The 18,043-nt window shown below is 40.5% G+C and overlaps 2 protein-coding genes across 2 annotated transcripts; both read left to right on the top strand.

Moving 5' to 3' along the window:
• Positions 1–4,455: 4,455 nt before the first annotated feature.
• LOC120467157 (uncharacterized) lies at positions 4,456–8,951 on the top strand. The gene is made up of 6 exons (XM_089130735.1): positions 4,456–4,680; positions 5,452–5,517; positions 5,757–5,822; positions 5,931–6,193; positions 7,205–7,462; positions 8,204–8,951. Exons 1-6 carry the CDS (start codon positions 4,456–4,458, stop codon positions 8,949–8,951), a joined length of 1,626 nt encoding a protein of 541 aa, XP_088986861.1.
• Positions 8,952–12,086: 3,135 nt separating this feature from the next.
• LOC148980944 (uncharacterized) lies at positions 12,087–16,940 on the top strand. The gene is made up of 7 exons (XM_089130734.1): positions 12,087–12,311; positions 13,083–13,148; positions 13,388–13,453; positions 13,562–13,824; positions 14,836–15,093; positions 15,835–16,332; positions 16,394–16,940. The coding sequence occupies exons 1-7, from the start codon at positions 12,087–12,089 to the stop codon at positions 16,938–16,940; spliced, it is 1,923 nt and encodes a 640-aa protein (XP_088986860.1).
• Positions 16,941–18,043: the final 1,103 nt, after the last annotated feature.

The raw sequence follows: 18,043 nt of genomic DNA, 5'->3' as shown, positions 1-18,043 counted from the left end.
GCTGTCAGTACACTAGATTAATATCTTAGCTTTTAATGTAAATCGGTGAAGGTCTTTATAATGGTATAACAGACTACTTGCATAAAATGCATATAAATTTCAATTTAACTCACAGTAAAAAGATACCTGCACTAAGACCTGAAGGTGGGTGTTTTTACAACTACACTAAATTATTACTTTCCTTTAAGCCCTATGAATCAGATGACAGCTGGCATGTAGTAATTGTGTACAACAGAGTTTTCCGCAAAGTTTTGATTGTGATAATTTGCAGATTTTGAGACCTAGGGAAAACACTAATGCTTGTTTTACAGTCAGCGGAGCAGACAGTGGCAGGCGCCCAGGCAGGACCACTGAGCAGTGCAGGCATGCAGGCAAGACCAGCAACCAGCACAGGCGCCCAGGCAGGACCACTGAGCAGTGCAGGCATGCAGGCAAGACCAGCAACCAGCGCAGGCGTCCAGGCAGGACCACTGAGCAGTGCAGGCATGCAGGCAAGACCAGCAACCAGCGCAGGCGTCCAGGCAGGACCACTGAGTAGTGCAGGCATGCAGGCAAGACCAGCAACCAGCGCAGGCGTCCAGGCAGGACCACTGAGTAGTGCAGGCATGCAGGCAAGACCAGCAACCAGCACAGGCGCCCAGGCAAGACCACTGAGTAGTGCAGGCATGCAGGCAGGACCACTGAGCAGTGCAGGCATGCAGGCAAGACCATCAACCAGCACAGGCGCCCAGGCAAGACCACTGAGCAGTGCAGGCATGCAGGCAAGACCAGCAACCAGCACAGGCGCCCAGGCAAGACCACTGAGTAGTGCAGGCATGCAGGCAAGACCAGCAACCAGCACAGGCGCCCAGGCAAGACCACTGAGTAGTGCAGGCATGCAGGCAGGACCACTGAGCAGTGCAGGTGCCCATGCAAGACCAGCAAGCAATGCAGGTGCCCTGGCAAGACCAACAAGCAGTGCAGGCATGCAGGCAGGAACACTGAGCAGTGCAGGCTCAAGATCAGTCCCACAGAGCAGTTCTTCACTTAAGTGTGGTCTTTGTAGTAAAGAAGTTGATGTGGAGTGTTTCACTGAACATTTGTCGGACTACCATGTTCAAGAATCTTGTGACCAGTGTGGTGAAAAAGTCTGGGGTGCGGTTGGACTTCTTCACCACATTGAAACCAATCACCATTGCACTAGTCTTGCAGGCACAGAATCTTTGGATCCACCAACATCTTTTCCACCAACATCCTTTACTGAACCACCCGCATACATTGAAGAGCAGCAAAACACTCCACAAACTGCACCTCAAACACCATCCCTGGACATTAACCTGAGGCCTCCAGAAGTGAATTGGGTGAGTTTTCTCCCCAAACAGTTCTGTCGTGTTATTAAGCCAGCAGACCAAAAGTGGATAGCCCAGTGTCTATATGACAGTACAGGACGACTAAAGCAGCAGTTTTTTAAAAACTGGTTTCATCCACCTAGTCCCAGCAAGCCTACTACTTCACCTCCTGATCCTAACACTTACTTCAGACAGCGGATGTTTCTGTGGGGCCCAATGAGAATGTGGGGTATTCCTCTGAAGTGCACACAGTGCGATAGAAAGATGCACCATTCAGGAATCTACACCAAAGTGAGGGAAGTCATTGATATTGATTGTAGATATTATTTAATTGGAGTAGACTACCCTCGCTGCAGCAAGTGTATGATACCTGTCTGCCCTTGGAGTTCGGAGATCCTCAAACAACTTGATCCCTCCCACAGAAACAAATTCCCTGCTGTTCTCACCACTCACCTTGCACTTGACAGGAAGTGTGTGACTTTGTTGAAGCCCAGAACTGCAGGGAACAGCTCTAGTTTCTTGCAGCAGGCACTTGAAGAAATTCACAGCGAGGAGTGGGGAAGACGGACCATAGATTATCTGACGGACTGTGAGTTACATAAAAAGAGATCCGCCCTGACACAAACTGAAGTGATTTATCAGCAGCCACCACCTTTTTGCCCCCTACCTCTGGCCCAGTGGTTTGAGACTGTTCATGCCAATGAGATCCTGTGTCACATTGATGAGCTGAAGGGTGTCATAACATCGACATATGGTAGCATCCTGAAGCTTGATTCTACCAAGAAGGTAAATATATATAAAAAGAGGCAAATCAGCTGTATGTTATGTGATTTTTCTGATTATAATGTTTGTGTATTTAAATAGATAACTAAAAAGCTTGCTGGTGGCATCGCGGATACTGCTACATGGATGACCAATGTTGGCAATGAGTTTGGCCAAGTCCTGAACTGTGTCTTAACCACTGGTGAAGGAGCTGGCATAGATGACTTGTGTCAGGGCATCGTAAAGAGATACAAGGATGCTGGGGAGCCAGAGCCAGCTGTGATCTACGTTGACAGGGACTGCTGCAGCGAGACAGGTTTGTTACATTAAATCTTTACCTAATATGAATGTGTTTGCATCCATGCATTTCTAATTCATATTAGCAACAATTTCAGGCATTTTTCTGAATGAGAATAAATCACAGATCTGCACGGTTCCAACTATTATTGGACAGAGACTTTACATGCTTTTTCTATGTGTTTGTTCATATTTTTTAAGAACACTCATAAAGAGAATTGTAAGAACTATTTACAAGAGTAATGTATATGCTGTGGCAACTGCATATCCAATGGCGCGGGTGCCTCTTATGTGCAACCAAATGGGCTAGCCCTACGTCATTACACATCAGAACCCGACAAGGGGGCGTGGCCTTACTCACATACAAATACCGGCTGCTTTGCACACCCCTAATATATACACAATGGTTATAAATTTCTTAATTTCTATTTACAGTAGCAATTTACTGTGAGAACCTTGGTTCAGTGTTTGCAATCAAGTAAACAAAAGCTTATGTAAAACAGCATTATTATATTTGTTTAATGATGCAAATCACTAAAAATTCGCAAAAAATACACGCATTGTTTCTCCCTGGTGTAGGTGTGACTCCAGTTCTGACCTGGTTTCGCCCATGGAAGATCACTGTGCGACTCGATGTTTTCCACTTCATGCGGCGGTTCACAGCTGGCCTTACAACGGAGCACCATCCATTGTATGGCACTTTCTGCTCAAAGTTGTCCACCTGTGTGTTTGAATGGGACAAGGAGGACATCTCTCGCCTTAAAGAGGCGAAAAAGACCATTCTTTTAAAAAAAAATAGGGGTCATATTCCAACAGAGGCCCAAATCCTGTCGAGCATCACCTCCAACGAGCTGGCCAAGCACTGCAGGAGGAGGACACGTGGAGTTCAAGAAACTTGTGACCTGATCCAAGGACTGCTGGACTCCATGTGGGAACTGACCGACACCACTGGTTTGCGCCTCATCAATCCAGAGAGCATGTCACACGTGTGGGAGGTACAGCAGAAACACTTACCTTGCATCCAAGATTCACCCGGTGTTCAGCTGTACACAAAACTGGGCTCCGGTTTACAGAAGGGTGACAAGGTTCTGGATGTGCTGAGGTGTGGCAGAGGGTCCTCCTCCCTGGAAAGCTTCCATCGCCACCAGTGCACTTTTATTCCAGGTAAATTTACATTATAAGACAATACCATGTGTATATTTAAATAGTGTTGGAAACGCCTTATTCACGGCAGCGCCATCTTTGTGTTTTAATGAGAATGAAAGCGAGGCTGTGAGGGATAGACTTGCATCTCTTCAATGGGCTGTACTGTTATTTAATGTGTTTTCGGATTGTTCTGCTCATGAAACACTGGAAAAATATCTTTCCAAGAAATGTCAGTTGACAAAAAAAAACTCCCGACAATGTAAGCTGTGGAAAATTTTAAGTAATCTAGCCGCTTTATTCAGCTTTTTACAGCGGATGCCATTGGAAACACGGTATCTTTCACAGCCTCACTTTCATACCTGTCATGGTGCTGCTCTGAATAAGGTCTATTGGATCCAAAAGTTGGGGTTATATAATAGTGTTTTAATCATGTGAAACATTGTTTTTCAGGGTGGAGATGTAATGCACTTCATACACAGATGTACATGCTTGAGGGGGCATCTAGGTGGAACATCAACCGAGCTCATCAAGCTGTGGACATGAGTGGTACATCACAAACAAAAATGTATAATGTACGTTTAATGTCCCAGATGAATGTCCTCAGCAACAAAGTCCTTGGATGTCCACTCCTGCCAGAATTCAAACCTCCTGGGAGACCCACTGGTAATATTCAACATTGTACCCTCTATTGCAATAGTGATTCCATGTTTGCATGACTGATGATTGCTATAAAGGTGCCCATTTGTAGTTATAAGATGTGTCAGTTTGTGAAATTCCTTTGTGATTTTGGCTTTTATTTAATTGCATTTGTCATGTGTTAATCCAAAAATGTATTATTTGTTAGCAACACTAGTTTCATCACATGCTTTTCTGCTTTAGCCTGATATATAGCTCTTTTTTTCAATATGTTTATTGAATTTTTATGGCAGATGAACGTATAGCTGTGGAGTATTTGCTGGCCCAGTCTAACAGAGGAGACCTGCTTTCTCCACTGGAGCAACATGAAATCCCCTTGCCAGAGTTGCAGGTTGAAGTTCAGGAGGATGAGTGTCTGGATGTCACAATATGTGATGCAGCAGACATTGATTTAGACACACCCACCCTTGGAATTTCCAGCAGTCATGGTGATTCATTGATCTCACCTCTGGTAATGTCAATTTTCTTGATCATTTTAAATTAAAATTGCATAGAAATGTTAGTTTTTAGTAGCAACTAATGAGTTGCTTCATGATTTATACTTTTTTTAATTAGAGCTTTTTTAATCACTAACAAGTGCACTGCTTACCCATACTTCTGATACTTTTATTAAACTCTTAACACAGACTCACACCTACAAAACACAATTGGCCGAATGGATAATTTTCTTCTCAAAAACACATTTTGTTAAATATACACTAACTATATTTCAAAATAGAACACATCTAACTTTACCAAAACACTAGAAATCTTACTCAAACTGAAATGATTCTGTCAACGAATAACGCTTGTTTTCGCTTCACAAGGTACATGCAGTCAATCAAAGTACACCAGGTTTCAAAATACTGGCTATTGTTGACATTACAAAAACTGCATAGACTTTGATGTTTCCGTTTTACAGGTATTTGCATGAAAAATATGCAATCCACCATTTTTACACTAAATTTCTTGACTGGAAACTGTATGTCCACATATACAGTAATGTTCACATGATAGAACAGAAAATGTTTTACAGTATTGCTTACAGTGAACAAAATACCCATGTTACAACTGATTGGACAAACTCTTGTTAGCGACTGAAAGAAAAACTAATGATACAACTTTTTTAGATAAAACTAAAGCTAAACCTTTTTGTTGTTGTTGTTGTTTAGCATAAACTTTGAATTGTCAGTTTTGTAACTGAAGTTTATTCTTCTTTTAAAAATGTTTTAAAATAATCTAGGAAACCGTGTACAGTCCTCCTGATACTGAAGACATTTCCTGTGCTGGGCCGAACACACCAGCTCCGGTAAAGTTTGTAGAACAGAAAATGTTTTACAGTATTGCTTACAGTGAACAAAATACCCATGTGACAACTGATTGGACAAACTCTTGTTAGCGACTGAAAGAAAAACTAATGATAAAACTTTTTTAGATAAAACTAAAGCTAAACCTTTTTGTTGTTGTTGTTGTTTAGCATAAACTTTGAATTGTCAGTTTTGTAACTGAAGTTTATTCTTCTTTTAAAAATGTTTTAAAATAATCTAGGAAACCGTGTACAGTCCTCCTGATACTGAAGACATTTCCTTTGCTGGGCCGAGCACACCAGCTCCGGTAAAGTTTGTAATACTTGGTGCTTGTAATTTGTGAAGAATGGTTTATTAAAGAGCTGTTAATAAATTATTTCATAATGCACGATTCTGTTTTTGTTTCCATTTTCAGGACAGTAGAAGTGATTCAAGGGGTGTTCCTGGATGGGAGGCAGTGGATAACCTGGCAGGGTACCTCGTCAGTCTCAACCGCACGATCACTGGTTTATCAACCAACGAGATAGCAGAGATCTTGCGGTTGTATCAGAATTTGCATCCCATTGATCAGTCCCCCTCCAAGTATTCCCTTAAGTGCAAGAAAAAGATCTTGGCAGGTCCTTGGAGAGCTTCTCGGAAGCGTAGTGGCTCAGCCCCTGGTCAGCAAGCAGCTGAGAGGTGAGTTAAATTGTTAAATTTGAGTCTTGTTGAATGCTCCCTGTGTAATTTACAGTTTTTTTCAGTCGCTAACAAGCATTTGTCCAAACAGTTGTCACATTTTCAAAACTCTAAACACAATTAGCACAACATTGATCTTTTGTGGCCATACCATTCACACATTTCATGTTGTTTTCACACAATATGCAGTCAGTGAACACATTTCCACAATGCTTACATTTTCTTAACAGACAAGCTATACCAACAAAATTATGGATTGTTTTTGTAGTATTTTCAAATGTTAACACACACCATCCCAAAATAGCAAAAACAATATTCCAAACCTTAGATACAGTATAAAAACATCTGCTTCTGCAATGATATCAGTTCAAAAACAATATATCTCAGCTGATAATAAACAAACAATTGAATGATTGACCCACAGCTTATTTATGTTGGGTAAATTGGGCCAACCACAGCTGTTTTCAGTCTGGCTTAGATTCAGTGGCGGGGTTATTTTTTCCTATTATTGACACTTATACAGTAAAAGGAGGCCTTTAAAGTAAAGAGTAATGTTTTTGGAAACAGGAAAAGACAAACACTGTAATGTCTGGACGAGAAAGAGTAAGAGCAAGGGGCCCAGGCAGAAGAGCAGGCCCAGTGAGAGATGCAGGAGCAAGGAGATGCAGTGAGAGGTGCAGTGAGAGATGCAGTGAGAGATGCAGTGAGAGGTGCAGTGAGAGATGCAGTGAGACATGCAGTGATGCAGTGAGAGATGCAGTGATGCAGTGAGAGGTGCGGTGAGAGATGCAGTGAGAGAAGCAGTGAGAGATGCAGTGATGTGGTGAGAGATGCAGTGATGCAGTGAGAGGTGCAGTGAGAGATGCAGTGATGCAGTGAGAGGTGCAGTGAGAGAAGCAGTGAGAGATGCAGTGAGAGATGCAGTGATGCAGTGAGAGGTGCCATAAAAAGGTGCCAGAACTATAGAATACTGATCATACATAATACAATCATGCATCTTTTTATTCACAGACTGTTCATGACTCATGGTCAGGCTGCCCAGAGACCTGATGCCAACAGGGTTTCAGAATGTGTCGCACTTAAGCTTCTGAAGGAATTCAGGGAAGCCAGAAATAGGCCTAAAGACAACAAGGGCAAAACCTTTCCCATTCCTCAGGCAATTGTGATGATATATAGCCACATCAAGCAGCTGCTTGAAGACTGCAGAGAGCTACTGGACAAGACCAACTTGGTGCTAGTTACTGTAAACAACACAACAGTGTCTTCATGGTGAGTTGGATTTCAGCTTCCTAAATTCACTTCCTATGAGGAATGACTGCACTTCTGAAATAATAAATTTATTGAACTATTCCCAATTCCATATATATTTCTATATAACGTACATTACAGTAAATACACATTGTTTTCAGACACCCTGTCTCATTTTGAAATTTGTAACCTTTTATCTGTCTGCCAAAAAAGGATTTTAAGAAATTGGTAATAAATGCATACATTGTTTCACAAAAGCTTTTCAGAAATTTAGACTGTTATGGTTTAGAATACATTATTGCTAATTATACAGCTTTCTAAAATGCTTGATTCTGCTTTGTCAGTTGAGACATTTCGCGGTCAGCTTTTCTCTGACAATGTTCAGAAACTGCAAAGTTCATCAATTACAAAATGAGTTGAATTTCGTCTATAAATCAGCTGTAATGTTATCAGTTTGGTTCTTGTCCAATAATGTGAGTACAGTCAAATTAATAATATTGCTGAATATTAAAGGCGCACTCTGACTTTTTGAAAATTTAGCTTTTTCACTGCATCCCACAGAGTTAGATAAGTCCATACATACCCTTCTCATCTCCATGTGCCGTAACTCTGATGCACTCGCTGCTAGCCTACCTTAGCACAAAGACTGGAGGTAAACGTCTCCAATAGTTTAGTGTACATGATTTAGAAAAACAAAATCAGTAGAGATGTTTTTTGAACATATTGTGGGTAGAGAAAAAAAATTCTGTTATTCTTTCCCAGGCTTCTCGACAGACAGAAAAGAACAGACCGGGACACCTTGCTACAAGGAGTGGAGCTTCCCCAGCCTGTTGGTTTGGCAAAGGAGCTACTGCCAAAGCCTAGAGAGCTCCCATCTGCACCTGTTGATCATGGACATGTTGCCATTGAGTTCCAGGAGCCTGAAAATCGGGAGGGTGAGGCAGTTATTCGCCAGCGTAAATATGCACGAACTGGAACTGGAGTATCTTCTATAATGCACACAGACTCTGGGCTTAGAGACACATCTCCATCTGGCACAGACTGGCCTGGGGCCCAGCAATTTCCTGGGTGGGATGCCTGGCCTGGGTATTCTGGTTTGTCTTTTCCACCATCGCACTCTCAGGGTTGGTCTTCTGTTCCACCATCACACTCTCAGGGTTGGTCTTCTGTTCCACCATCGCACTCTCAGAGTTGGTCTTCTGTTCCACCATCGCACTCTCAGGATTGGTCTTCAGTTCCACCATCGCACTCTCAGGATTGGTCTTCAGTTCCACCATCGCACTCTCAGAGTTGGTCTTCTGTTCCACCATCGCACTCTCAGGGTTGGTCTTCAGTTCCACCATCGCACTCTCAGAGTTGGTCTTCTGTTCCAGTCTTGCAGGCACAGAATCTTTGGATCCACCAACATCTTTTCCACCAACATCCTTTACTGAACCACCCGCATACATTGAAGAGCAGCAAAACACTCCACAAACTGCACCTCAAACACCATCCCTGGACATTAACCTGAGGCCTCCAGAAGTGAATTGGGTGAGTTTTCTCCCCAAACAGTTCTGTCGTGTTATTAAGCCAGCAGACCAAAAGTGGATAGCCCAGTGTCTATATGACAGTACAGGACGACTAAAGCAGCAGTTTTTTAAAAACTGGTTTCATCCACCTAGTCCCAGCAAGCCTACTACTTCACCTCCTGATCCTAACACTTACTTCAGACAGCGGATGTTTCTGTGGGGCCCAATGAGAATGTGGGGTATTCCTCTGAAGTGCACACAGTGCGATAGAAAGATGCACCATTCAGGAATCTACACCAAAGTGAGGGAAGTCATTGATATTGATTGTAGATATTATTTAATTGGAGTAGACTACCCTCGCTGCAGCAAGTGTATGATACCTGTCTGCCCTTGGAGTTCGGAGATCCTCAAACAACTTGATCCCTCCCACAGAAACAAATTCCCTGCTGTTCTCACCACTCACCTTGCACTTGACAGGAAGTGTGTGACTTTGTTGAAGCCCAGAACTGCAGGGAACAGCTCTAGTTTCTTGCAGCAGGCACTTGAAGAAATTCACAGCGAGGAGTGGGGAAGACGGACCATAGATTATCTGACGGACTGTGAGTTACATAAAAAGAGATCCGCCCTGACACAAACTGAAGTGATTTATCAGCAGCCACCACCTTTTTGCCCCCTACCTCTGGCCCAGTGGTTTGAGACTGTTCATGCCAATGAGATCCTGTGTCACATTGATGAGCTGAAGGGTGTCATAACATCGACATATGGTAGCATCCTGAAGCTTGATTCTACCAAGAAGGTAAATATATATAAAAAGAGGCAAATCAGCTGTATGTTATGTGATTTTTCTGATTATAATGTTTGTGTATTTAAATAGATAACTAAAAAGCTTGCTGGTGGCATCGCGGATACTGCTACATGGATGACCAATGTTGGCAATGAGTTTGGCCAAGTCCTGAACTGTGTCTTAACCACTGGTGAAGGAGCTGGCATAGATGACTTGTGTCAGGGCATCGTAAAGAGATACAAGGATGCTGGGGAGCCAGAGCCAGCTGTGATCTACGTTGACAGGGACTGCTGCAGCGAGACAGGTTTGTTACATTAAATCTTTACCTAATATGAATGTGTTTGCATCCATGCATTTCTAATTCATATTAGCAACAATTTCAGGCATTTTTCTGAATGAGAATAAATCACAGATCTGCACGGTTCCAACTATTATTGGACAGAGACTTTACATGCTTTTTCTATGTGTTTGTTCATATTTTTTAAGAACACTCATAAAGAGAATTGTAAGAACTATTTACAAGAGTAATGTATATGCTGTGGCAACTGCATATCCAATGGCGCGGGTGCCTCTTATGTGCAACCAAATGGGCTAGCCCTACGTCATTACACATCAGAACCCGACAAGGGGGCGTGGCCTTACTCACATACAAATACCGGCTGCTTTGCACACCCCTAATATATACACAATGGTTATAAATTTCTTAATTTCTATTTACAGTAGCAATTTACTGTGAGAACCTTGGTTCAGTGTTTGCAATCAAGTAAACAAAAGCTTATGTAAAACAGCATTATTATATTTGTTTAATGATGCAAATCACTAAAAATTCGCAAAAAATACACGCATTGTTTCTCCCTGGTGTAGGTGTGACTCCAGTTCTGACCTGGTTTCGCCCATGGAAGATCACTGTGCGACTCGATGTTTTCCACTTCATGCGGCGGTTCACAGCTGGCCTTACAACGGAGCACCATCCATTGTATGGCACTTTCTGCTCAAAGTTGTCCACCTGTGTGTTTGAATGGGACAAGGAGGACATCTCTCGCCTTAAAGAGGCGAAAAAGACCATTCTTTTAAAAAAAAATAGGGGTCATATTCCAACAGAGGCCCAAATCCTGTCGAGCATCACCTCCAACGAGCTGGCCAAGCACTGCAGGAGGAGGACACGTGGAGTTCAAGAAACTTGTGACCTGATCCAAGGACTGCTGGACTCCATGTGGGAACTGACCGACACCACTGGTTTGCGCCTCATCAATCCAGAGAGCATGTCACACGTGTGGGAGGTACAGCAGAAACACTTACCTTGCATCCAAGATTCACCCGGTGTTCAGCTGTACACAAAACTGGGCTCCGGTTTACAGAAGGGTGACAAGGTTCTGGATGTGCTGAGGTGTGGCAGAGGGTCCTCCTCCCTGGAAAGCTTCCATCGCCACCAGTGCACTTTTATTCCAGGTAAATTTACATTATAAGACAATACCATGTGTATATTTAAATAGTGTTGGAAACGCCTTATTCACGGCAGCGCCATCTTTGTGTTTTAATGAGAATGAAAGCGAGGCTGTGAGGGATAGACTTGCATCTCTTCAATGGGCTGTACTGTTATTTAATGTGTTTTCGGATTGTTCTGCTCATGAAACACTGGAAAAATATCTTTCCAAGAAATGTCAGTTGACAAAAAAAAACTCCCGACAATGTAAGCTGTGGAAAATTTTAAGTAATCTAGCCGCTTTATTCAGCTTTTTACAGCGGATGCCATTGGAAACACGGTATCTTTCACAGCCTCACTTTCATACCTGTCATGGTGCTGCTCTGAATAAGGTCTATTGGATCCAAAAGTTGGGGTTATATAATAGTGTTTTAATCATGTGAAACATTGTTTTTCAGGGTGGAGATGTAATGCACTTCATACACAGATGTACATGCTTGAGGGGGCATCTAGGTGGAACATCAACCGAGCTCATCAAGCTGTGGACATGAGTGGTACATCACAAACAAAAATGTATAATGTACGTTTAATGTCCCAGATGAATGTCCTCAGCAACAAAGTCCTTGGATGTCCACTCCTGCCAGAATTCAAACCTCCTGGGAGACCCACTGGTAATATTCAACATTGTACCCTCTATTGCAATAGTGATTCCATGTTTGCATGACTGATGATTGCTATAAAGGTGCCCATTTGTAGTTATAAGATGTGTCAGTTTGTGAAATTCCTTTGTGATTTTGGCTTTTATTTAATTGCATTTGTCATGTGTTAATCCAAAAATGTATTATTTGTTAGCAACACTAGTTTCATCACATGCTTTTCTGCTTTAGCCTGATATATAGCTCTTTTTTTCAATATGTTTATTGAATTTTTATGGCAGATGAACGTATAGCTGTGGAGTATTTGCTGGCCCAGTCTAACAGAGGAGACCTGCTTTCTCCACTGGAGCAACATGAAATCCCCTTGCCAGAGTTGCAGGTTGAAGTTCAGGAGGATGAGTGTCTGGATGTCACAATATGTGATGCAGCAGACATTGATTTAGACACACCCACCCTTGGAATTTCCAGCAGTCATGGTGATTCATTGATCTCACCTCTGGTAATGTCAATTTTCTTGATCATTTTAAATTAAAATTGCATAGAAATGTTAGTTTTTAGTAGCAACTAATGAGTTGCTTCATGATTTATACTTTTTTTAATTAGAGCTTTTTTAATCACTAACAAGTGCACTGCTTACCCATACTTCTGATACTTTTATTAAACTCTTAACACAGACTCACACCTACAAAACACAATTGGCCGAATGGATAATTTTCTTCTCAAAAACACATTTTGTTAAATATACACTAACTATATTTCAAAATAGAACACATCTAACTTTACCAAAACACTAGAAATCTTACTCAAACTGAAATGATTCTGTCAACGAATAACGCTTGTTTTCGCTTCACAAGGTACATGCAGTCAATCAAAGTACACCAGGTTTCAAAATACTGGCTATTGTTGACATTACAAAAACTGCATAGACTTTGATGTTTCCGTTTTACAGGTATTTGCATGAAAAATATGCAATCCACCATTTTTACACTAAATTTCTTGACTGGAAACTGTATGTCCACATATACAGTAATGTTCACATGATAGAACAGAAAATGTTTTACAGTATTGCTTACAGTGAACAAAATACCCATGTTACAACTGATTGGACAAACTCTTGTTAGCGACTGAAAGAAAAACTAATGATACAACTTTTTTAGATAAAACTAAAGCTAAACCTTTTTGTTGTTGTTGTTGTTTAGCATAAACTTTGAATTGTCAGTTTTGTAACTGAAGTTTATTCTTCTTTTAAAAATGTTTTAAAATAATCTAGGAAACCGTGTACAGTCCTCCTGATACTGAAGACATTTCCTGTGCTGGGCCGAACACACCAGCTCCGGTAAAGTTTGTAGAACAGAAAATGTTTTACAGTATTGCTTACAGTGAACAAAATACCCATGTGACAACTGATTGGACAAACTCTTGTTAGCGACTGAAAGAAAAACTAATGATAAAACTTTTTTAGATAAAACTAAAGCTAAACCTTTTTGTTGTTGTTGTTGTTTAGCATAAACTTTGAATTGTCAGTTTTGTAACTGAAGTTTATTCTTCTTTTAAAAATGTTTTAAAATAATCTAGGAAACCGTGTACAGTCCTCCTGATACTGAAGACATTTCCTTTGCTGGGCCGAGCACACCAGCTCCGGTAAAGTTTGTAATACTTGGTGCTTGTAATTTGTGAAGAATGGTTTATTAAAGAGCTGTTAATAAATTATTTCATAATGCACGATTCTGTTTTTGTTTCCATTTTCAGGACAGTAGAAGTGATTCAAGGGGTGTTCCTGGATGGGAGGCAGTGGATAACCTGGCAGGGTACCTCGTCAGTCTCAACCGCACGATCACTGGTTTATCAACCAACGAGATAGCAGAGATCTTGCGGTTGTATCAGAATTTGCATCCCATTGATCAGTCCCCCTCCAAGTATTCCCTTAAGTGCAAGAAAAAGATCTTGGCAGGTCCTTGGAGAGCTTCTCGGAAGCGTAGTGGCTCAGCCCCTGGTCAGCAAGCAGCTGAGAGGTGAGTTAAATTGTTAAATTTGAGTCTTGTTGAATGCTCCCTGTGTAATTTACAGTTTTTTTCAGTCGCTAACAAGCATTTGTCCAAACAGTTGTCACATTTTCAAAACTCTAAACACAATTAGCACAACATTGATCTTTTGTGGCCATACCATTCACACATTTCATGTTGTTTTCACACAATATGCAGTCAGTGAACACATTTCCACAATGCTTACATTTTCTTAACAGACAAGCTATACCAACAAAATTATGGATTGTTTTTGTAGTATTTTCAAATGTTAACACACACCATCCCAAAATAGCAAAAACAATATTCCAAACCTTAGATACAGTATAAAAACATCTGCTTCTGCAATGATATCAGTTCAAAAACAATATATCTCAGCTGATAATAAACAAACAATTGAATGATTGACCCACAGCTTATTTATGTTGGGTAAATTGGGCCAACCACAGCTGTTTTCAGTCTGGCTTAGATTCAGTGGCGGGGTTATTTTTTCCTATTATTGACACTTATACAGTAAAAGGAGGCCTTTAAAGTAAAGAGTAATGTTTTTGGAAACAGGAAAAGACAAACACTGTAATGTCTGGACGAGAAAGAGTAAGAGCAAGGGGCCCAGGCAGAAGAGCAGGCCCAGTGAGAGATGCAGGAGCAAGGAGATGCAGTGAGAGGTGCAGTGAGAGATGCAGTGAGAGATGCAGTGAGAGGTGCAGTGAGAGATGCAGTGAGACATGCAGTGATGCAGTGAGAGATGCAGTGATGCAGTGAGAGGTGCGGTGAGAGATGCAGTGAGAGAAGCAGTGAGAGATGCAGTGATGTGGTGAGAGATGCAGTGATGCAGTGAGAGGTGCAGTGAGAGATGCAGTGATGCAGTGAGAGGTGCAGTGAGAGAAGCAGTGAGAGATGCAGTGAGAGATGCAGTGATGCAGTGAGAGGTGCCATAAAAAGGTGCCAGAACTATAGAATACTGATCATACATAATACAATCATGCATCTTTTTATTCACAGACTGTTCATGACTCATGGTCAGGCTGCCCAGAGACCTGATGCCAACAGGGTTTCAGAATGTGTCGCACTTAAGCTTCTGAAGGAATTCAGGGAAGCCAGAAATAGGCCTAAAGACAACAAGGGCAAAACCTTTCCCATTCCTCAGGCAATTGTGATGATATATAGCCACATCAAGCAGCTGCTTGAAGACTGCAGAGAGCTACTGGACAAGACCAACTTGGTGCTAGTTACTGTAAACAACACAACAGTGTCTTCATGGTGAGTTGGATTTCAGCTTCCTAAATTCACTTCCTATGAGGAATGACTGCACTTCTGAAATAATAAATTTATTGAACTATTCCCAATTCCATATATATTTCTATATAACGTACATTACAGTAAATACACATTGTTTTCAGACACCCTGTCTCATTTTGAAATTTGTAACCTTTTATCTGTCTGCCAAAAAAGGATTTTAAGAAATTGGTAATAAATGCATACATTGTTTCACAAAAGCTTTTCAGAAATTTAGACTGTTATGGTTTAGAATACATTATTGCTAATTATACAGCTTTCTAAAATGCTTGATTCTGCTTTGTCAGTTGAGACATTTCGCGGTCAGCTTTTCTCTGACAATGTTCAGAAACTGCAAAGTTCATCAATTACAAAATGAGTTGAATTTCGTCTATAAATCAGCTGTAATGTTATCAGTTTGGTTCTTGTCCAATAATGTGAGTACAGTCAAATTAATAATATTGCTGAATATTAAAGGCGCACTCTGACTTTTTGAAAATTTAGCTTTTTCACTGCATCCCACAGAGTTAGATAAGTCCATACATACCCTTCTCATCTCCATGTGCCGTAACTCTGATGCACTCGCTGCTAGCCTACCTTAGCACAAAGACTGGAGGTAAACGTCTCCAATAGTTTAGTGTACATGATTTAGAAAAACAAAATCAGTAGAGATGTTTTTTGAACATATTGTGGGTAGAGAAAAAAAATTCTGTTATTCTTTCCCAGGCTTCTCGACAGACAGAAAAGAACAGACCGGGACACCTTGCTACAAGGAGTGGAGCTTCCCCAGCCTGTTGGTTTGGCAAAGGAGCTACTGCCAAAGCCTAGAGAGCTCCCATCTGCACCTGTTGATCATGGACATGTTGCCATTGAGTTCCAGGAGCCTGAAAATCGGGAGGGTGAGGCAGTTATTCGCCAGCGTAAATATGCACGAACTGGAACTGGAGTATCTTCTATAATGCACACAGACTCTGGGCTTAGAGACACATCTCCATCTGGCACAGACTGGCCTGGGGCCCAGCAATTTCCTGGGTGGGATGCCTGGCCTGGGTATTCTGGTTTGTCTTTTCCACCATCGCACTCTCAGGGTTGGTCTTCTGTTCCACCATCACACTCTCAGGGTTGGTCTTCTGTTCCACCATCGCACTCTCAGAGTTGGTCTTCTGTTCCACCATCGCACTCTCAGGATTGGTCTTCAGTTCCACCATCGCACTCTCAGGATTGGTCTTCAGTTCCACCATCGCACTCTCAGAGTTGGTCTTCTGTTCCACCATCGCACTCTCAGGGTTGGTCTTCAGTTCCACCATCGCACTCTCAGAGTTGGTCTTCTGTTCCACCATCGCACTCTCAGAGTTGGTCTTCTGTTCCACCATCGCACTCTCAGGGTTGGTCTTCTGTTCCACCGGGCCAACAGCCATCAGTTCCACCATCGCACTCTCAGGGTTGGTCTTCTGTTCCACCGGGCCAACAGCCATCAGTTCCACCATCGCACTCTCAGGGTTGGTCTTCTGTTCCACCGGGCCAACAGCCATCAGTTCCACCATCGCACACTCAGGTTGGGTCTTCTTTTCCACTGGGCCAACAGCCATCAGTTCCACCACTTCCTCCGAACCGACAGCGTGCATGGAGACAGCACAAGGCAGCAATTGAAGATCAAGAGCGTTTGGCAAGAGGGGAGCCACCAAAGAAGCGCCACACAAAGGAGCATTATCATTATGAGTGTAAAATATGTGGCCAATCAAAAAGGAAAGTCACTGGCCATTCCCAGATTAGAGGAAAGTGGTACTGTCCAGCATCTGGCCAGACCATTGCAGAGTGGAAAGACTCTTTAGGCTTTTTGTCGTGATTTTAATCAGCTCTTTAATTTTTTATGTTAGTGCATTAAGTACATTTTTGGCAATTTTTAAGGAAACCTCTAAAAAGAATAAGTGCGTGTGTGAATGTATATGTATATAACAAGTGTTTCTACATTTTTATTAAGCTGTATGTGTAGAAGTATATTAATATTATGTCTAGCCATTTAATTGTGTGTGTATATGTGTGTGTATATATATATATATATATATATATATATACATACATACATATATATATATATATATATATATATATATATACACATACATATATATGCATACATATCACACACAATTAAATGGCTAGATATAATAATAATAATAATATACTTCTACACATACAGCTTAATAAAAATGTAGAAACACTTGTTATATACAGTATACAGTATATATATGTATATATATTTATAAAAGGCTACTTAGTTTTATTATTATTATTATTATTATAACTTACTATTCTGTAATTATTTTATAATACTATTAAAGAATACTATATATTTTTGTATTTCATATAGCTATATAAATTTGTATTCATTATATAGATTTTAGCTTTTATTTGTGCTTTTAACGGTTTTATTTGTGAGTCTTTAAAATTATTTTCAGGAAATGCACATTCTAGTTGTTATTATTATTATATATATATATAATTAGAATTATATATTATGATTATGAAACCAAGTTTGTCATATTATTTGTATTTCATTATATATTAAACTTTATTTTTATATTACATTTTTTTATATATATATATATATATATATATATATATTATAATAACTTACTATTCTGTAATTATTTTAATAGTATTAAATAATACTATATAATTTTTGTATTACATACGTATTACATTTGTATTACATTCGTATTACATTCGTATTCGTATTACATCTATATTCGTTATATAGATTGCACATTGTAGTTGTTATTTATATATATATATATATATATATATATATATATTTATTTATTGTATTGTATATGTATTTCATTATATATTAAACTTTATATTTAATGTATATATAATTATATTTAAGTGTGTATGTGTATATATATTCCTTATTTCTGTTGTAAATGTTGAA

This window comes from Pimephales promelas, chromosome 5 (genome assembly GCF_988280905.1).
Source record: "Pimephales promelas chromosome 5, fPimPro1.hap1.1, whole genome shotgun sequence".
Lineage (NCBI taxonomy): Eukaryota > Metazoa > Chordata > Actinopteri > Cypriniformes > Leuciscidae > Pimephales > Pimephales promelas.
Note: the sequence above shows the minus strand (reverse complement) of the source record. Positions and strands in the feature narration are given on the sequence as shown.

Bases quoted from the DNA above. Each gene is read 5' to 3' on its own strand.
- LOC148980944 (XM_089130734.1), top strand. From the start codon at position 12,087: ATGGCAGATGAACGTATAGCTGTGGAGTATTTGCTGGCCCAGTCTAAC. The intron at 13,454-13,561 runs GTAAAGTTTGTA...TTCCATTTTCAG, and splicing joins GGCCGAGCACACCAGCTCCG to GACAGTAGAAGTGATTCAAG. The intron at 16,333-16,393 runs GTCTTCAGTTCC...TCGCACTCTCAG, and splicing joins CCATCGCACTCTCAGGATTG to GGTTGGTCTTCAGTTCCACC.
- LOC120467157 (XM_089130735.1), top strand. From the start codon at position 4,456: ATGGCAGATGAACGTATAGCTGTGGAGTATTTGCTGGCCCAGTCTAAC. The intron at 4,681-5,451 runs GTAATGTCAATT...AAAATAATCTAG, and splicing joins ATTCATTGATCTCACCTCTG to GAAACCGTGTACAGTCCTCC. The intron at 7,463-8,203 runs GTGAGTTGGATT...ATTCTTTCCCAG, and splicing joins AACACAACAGTGTCTTCATG to GCTTCTCGACAGACAGAAAA.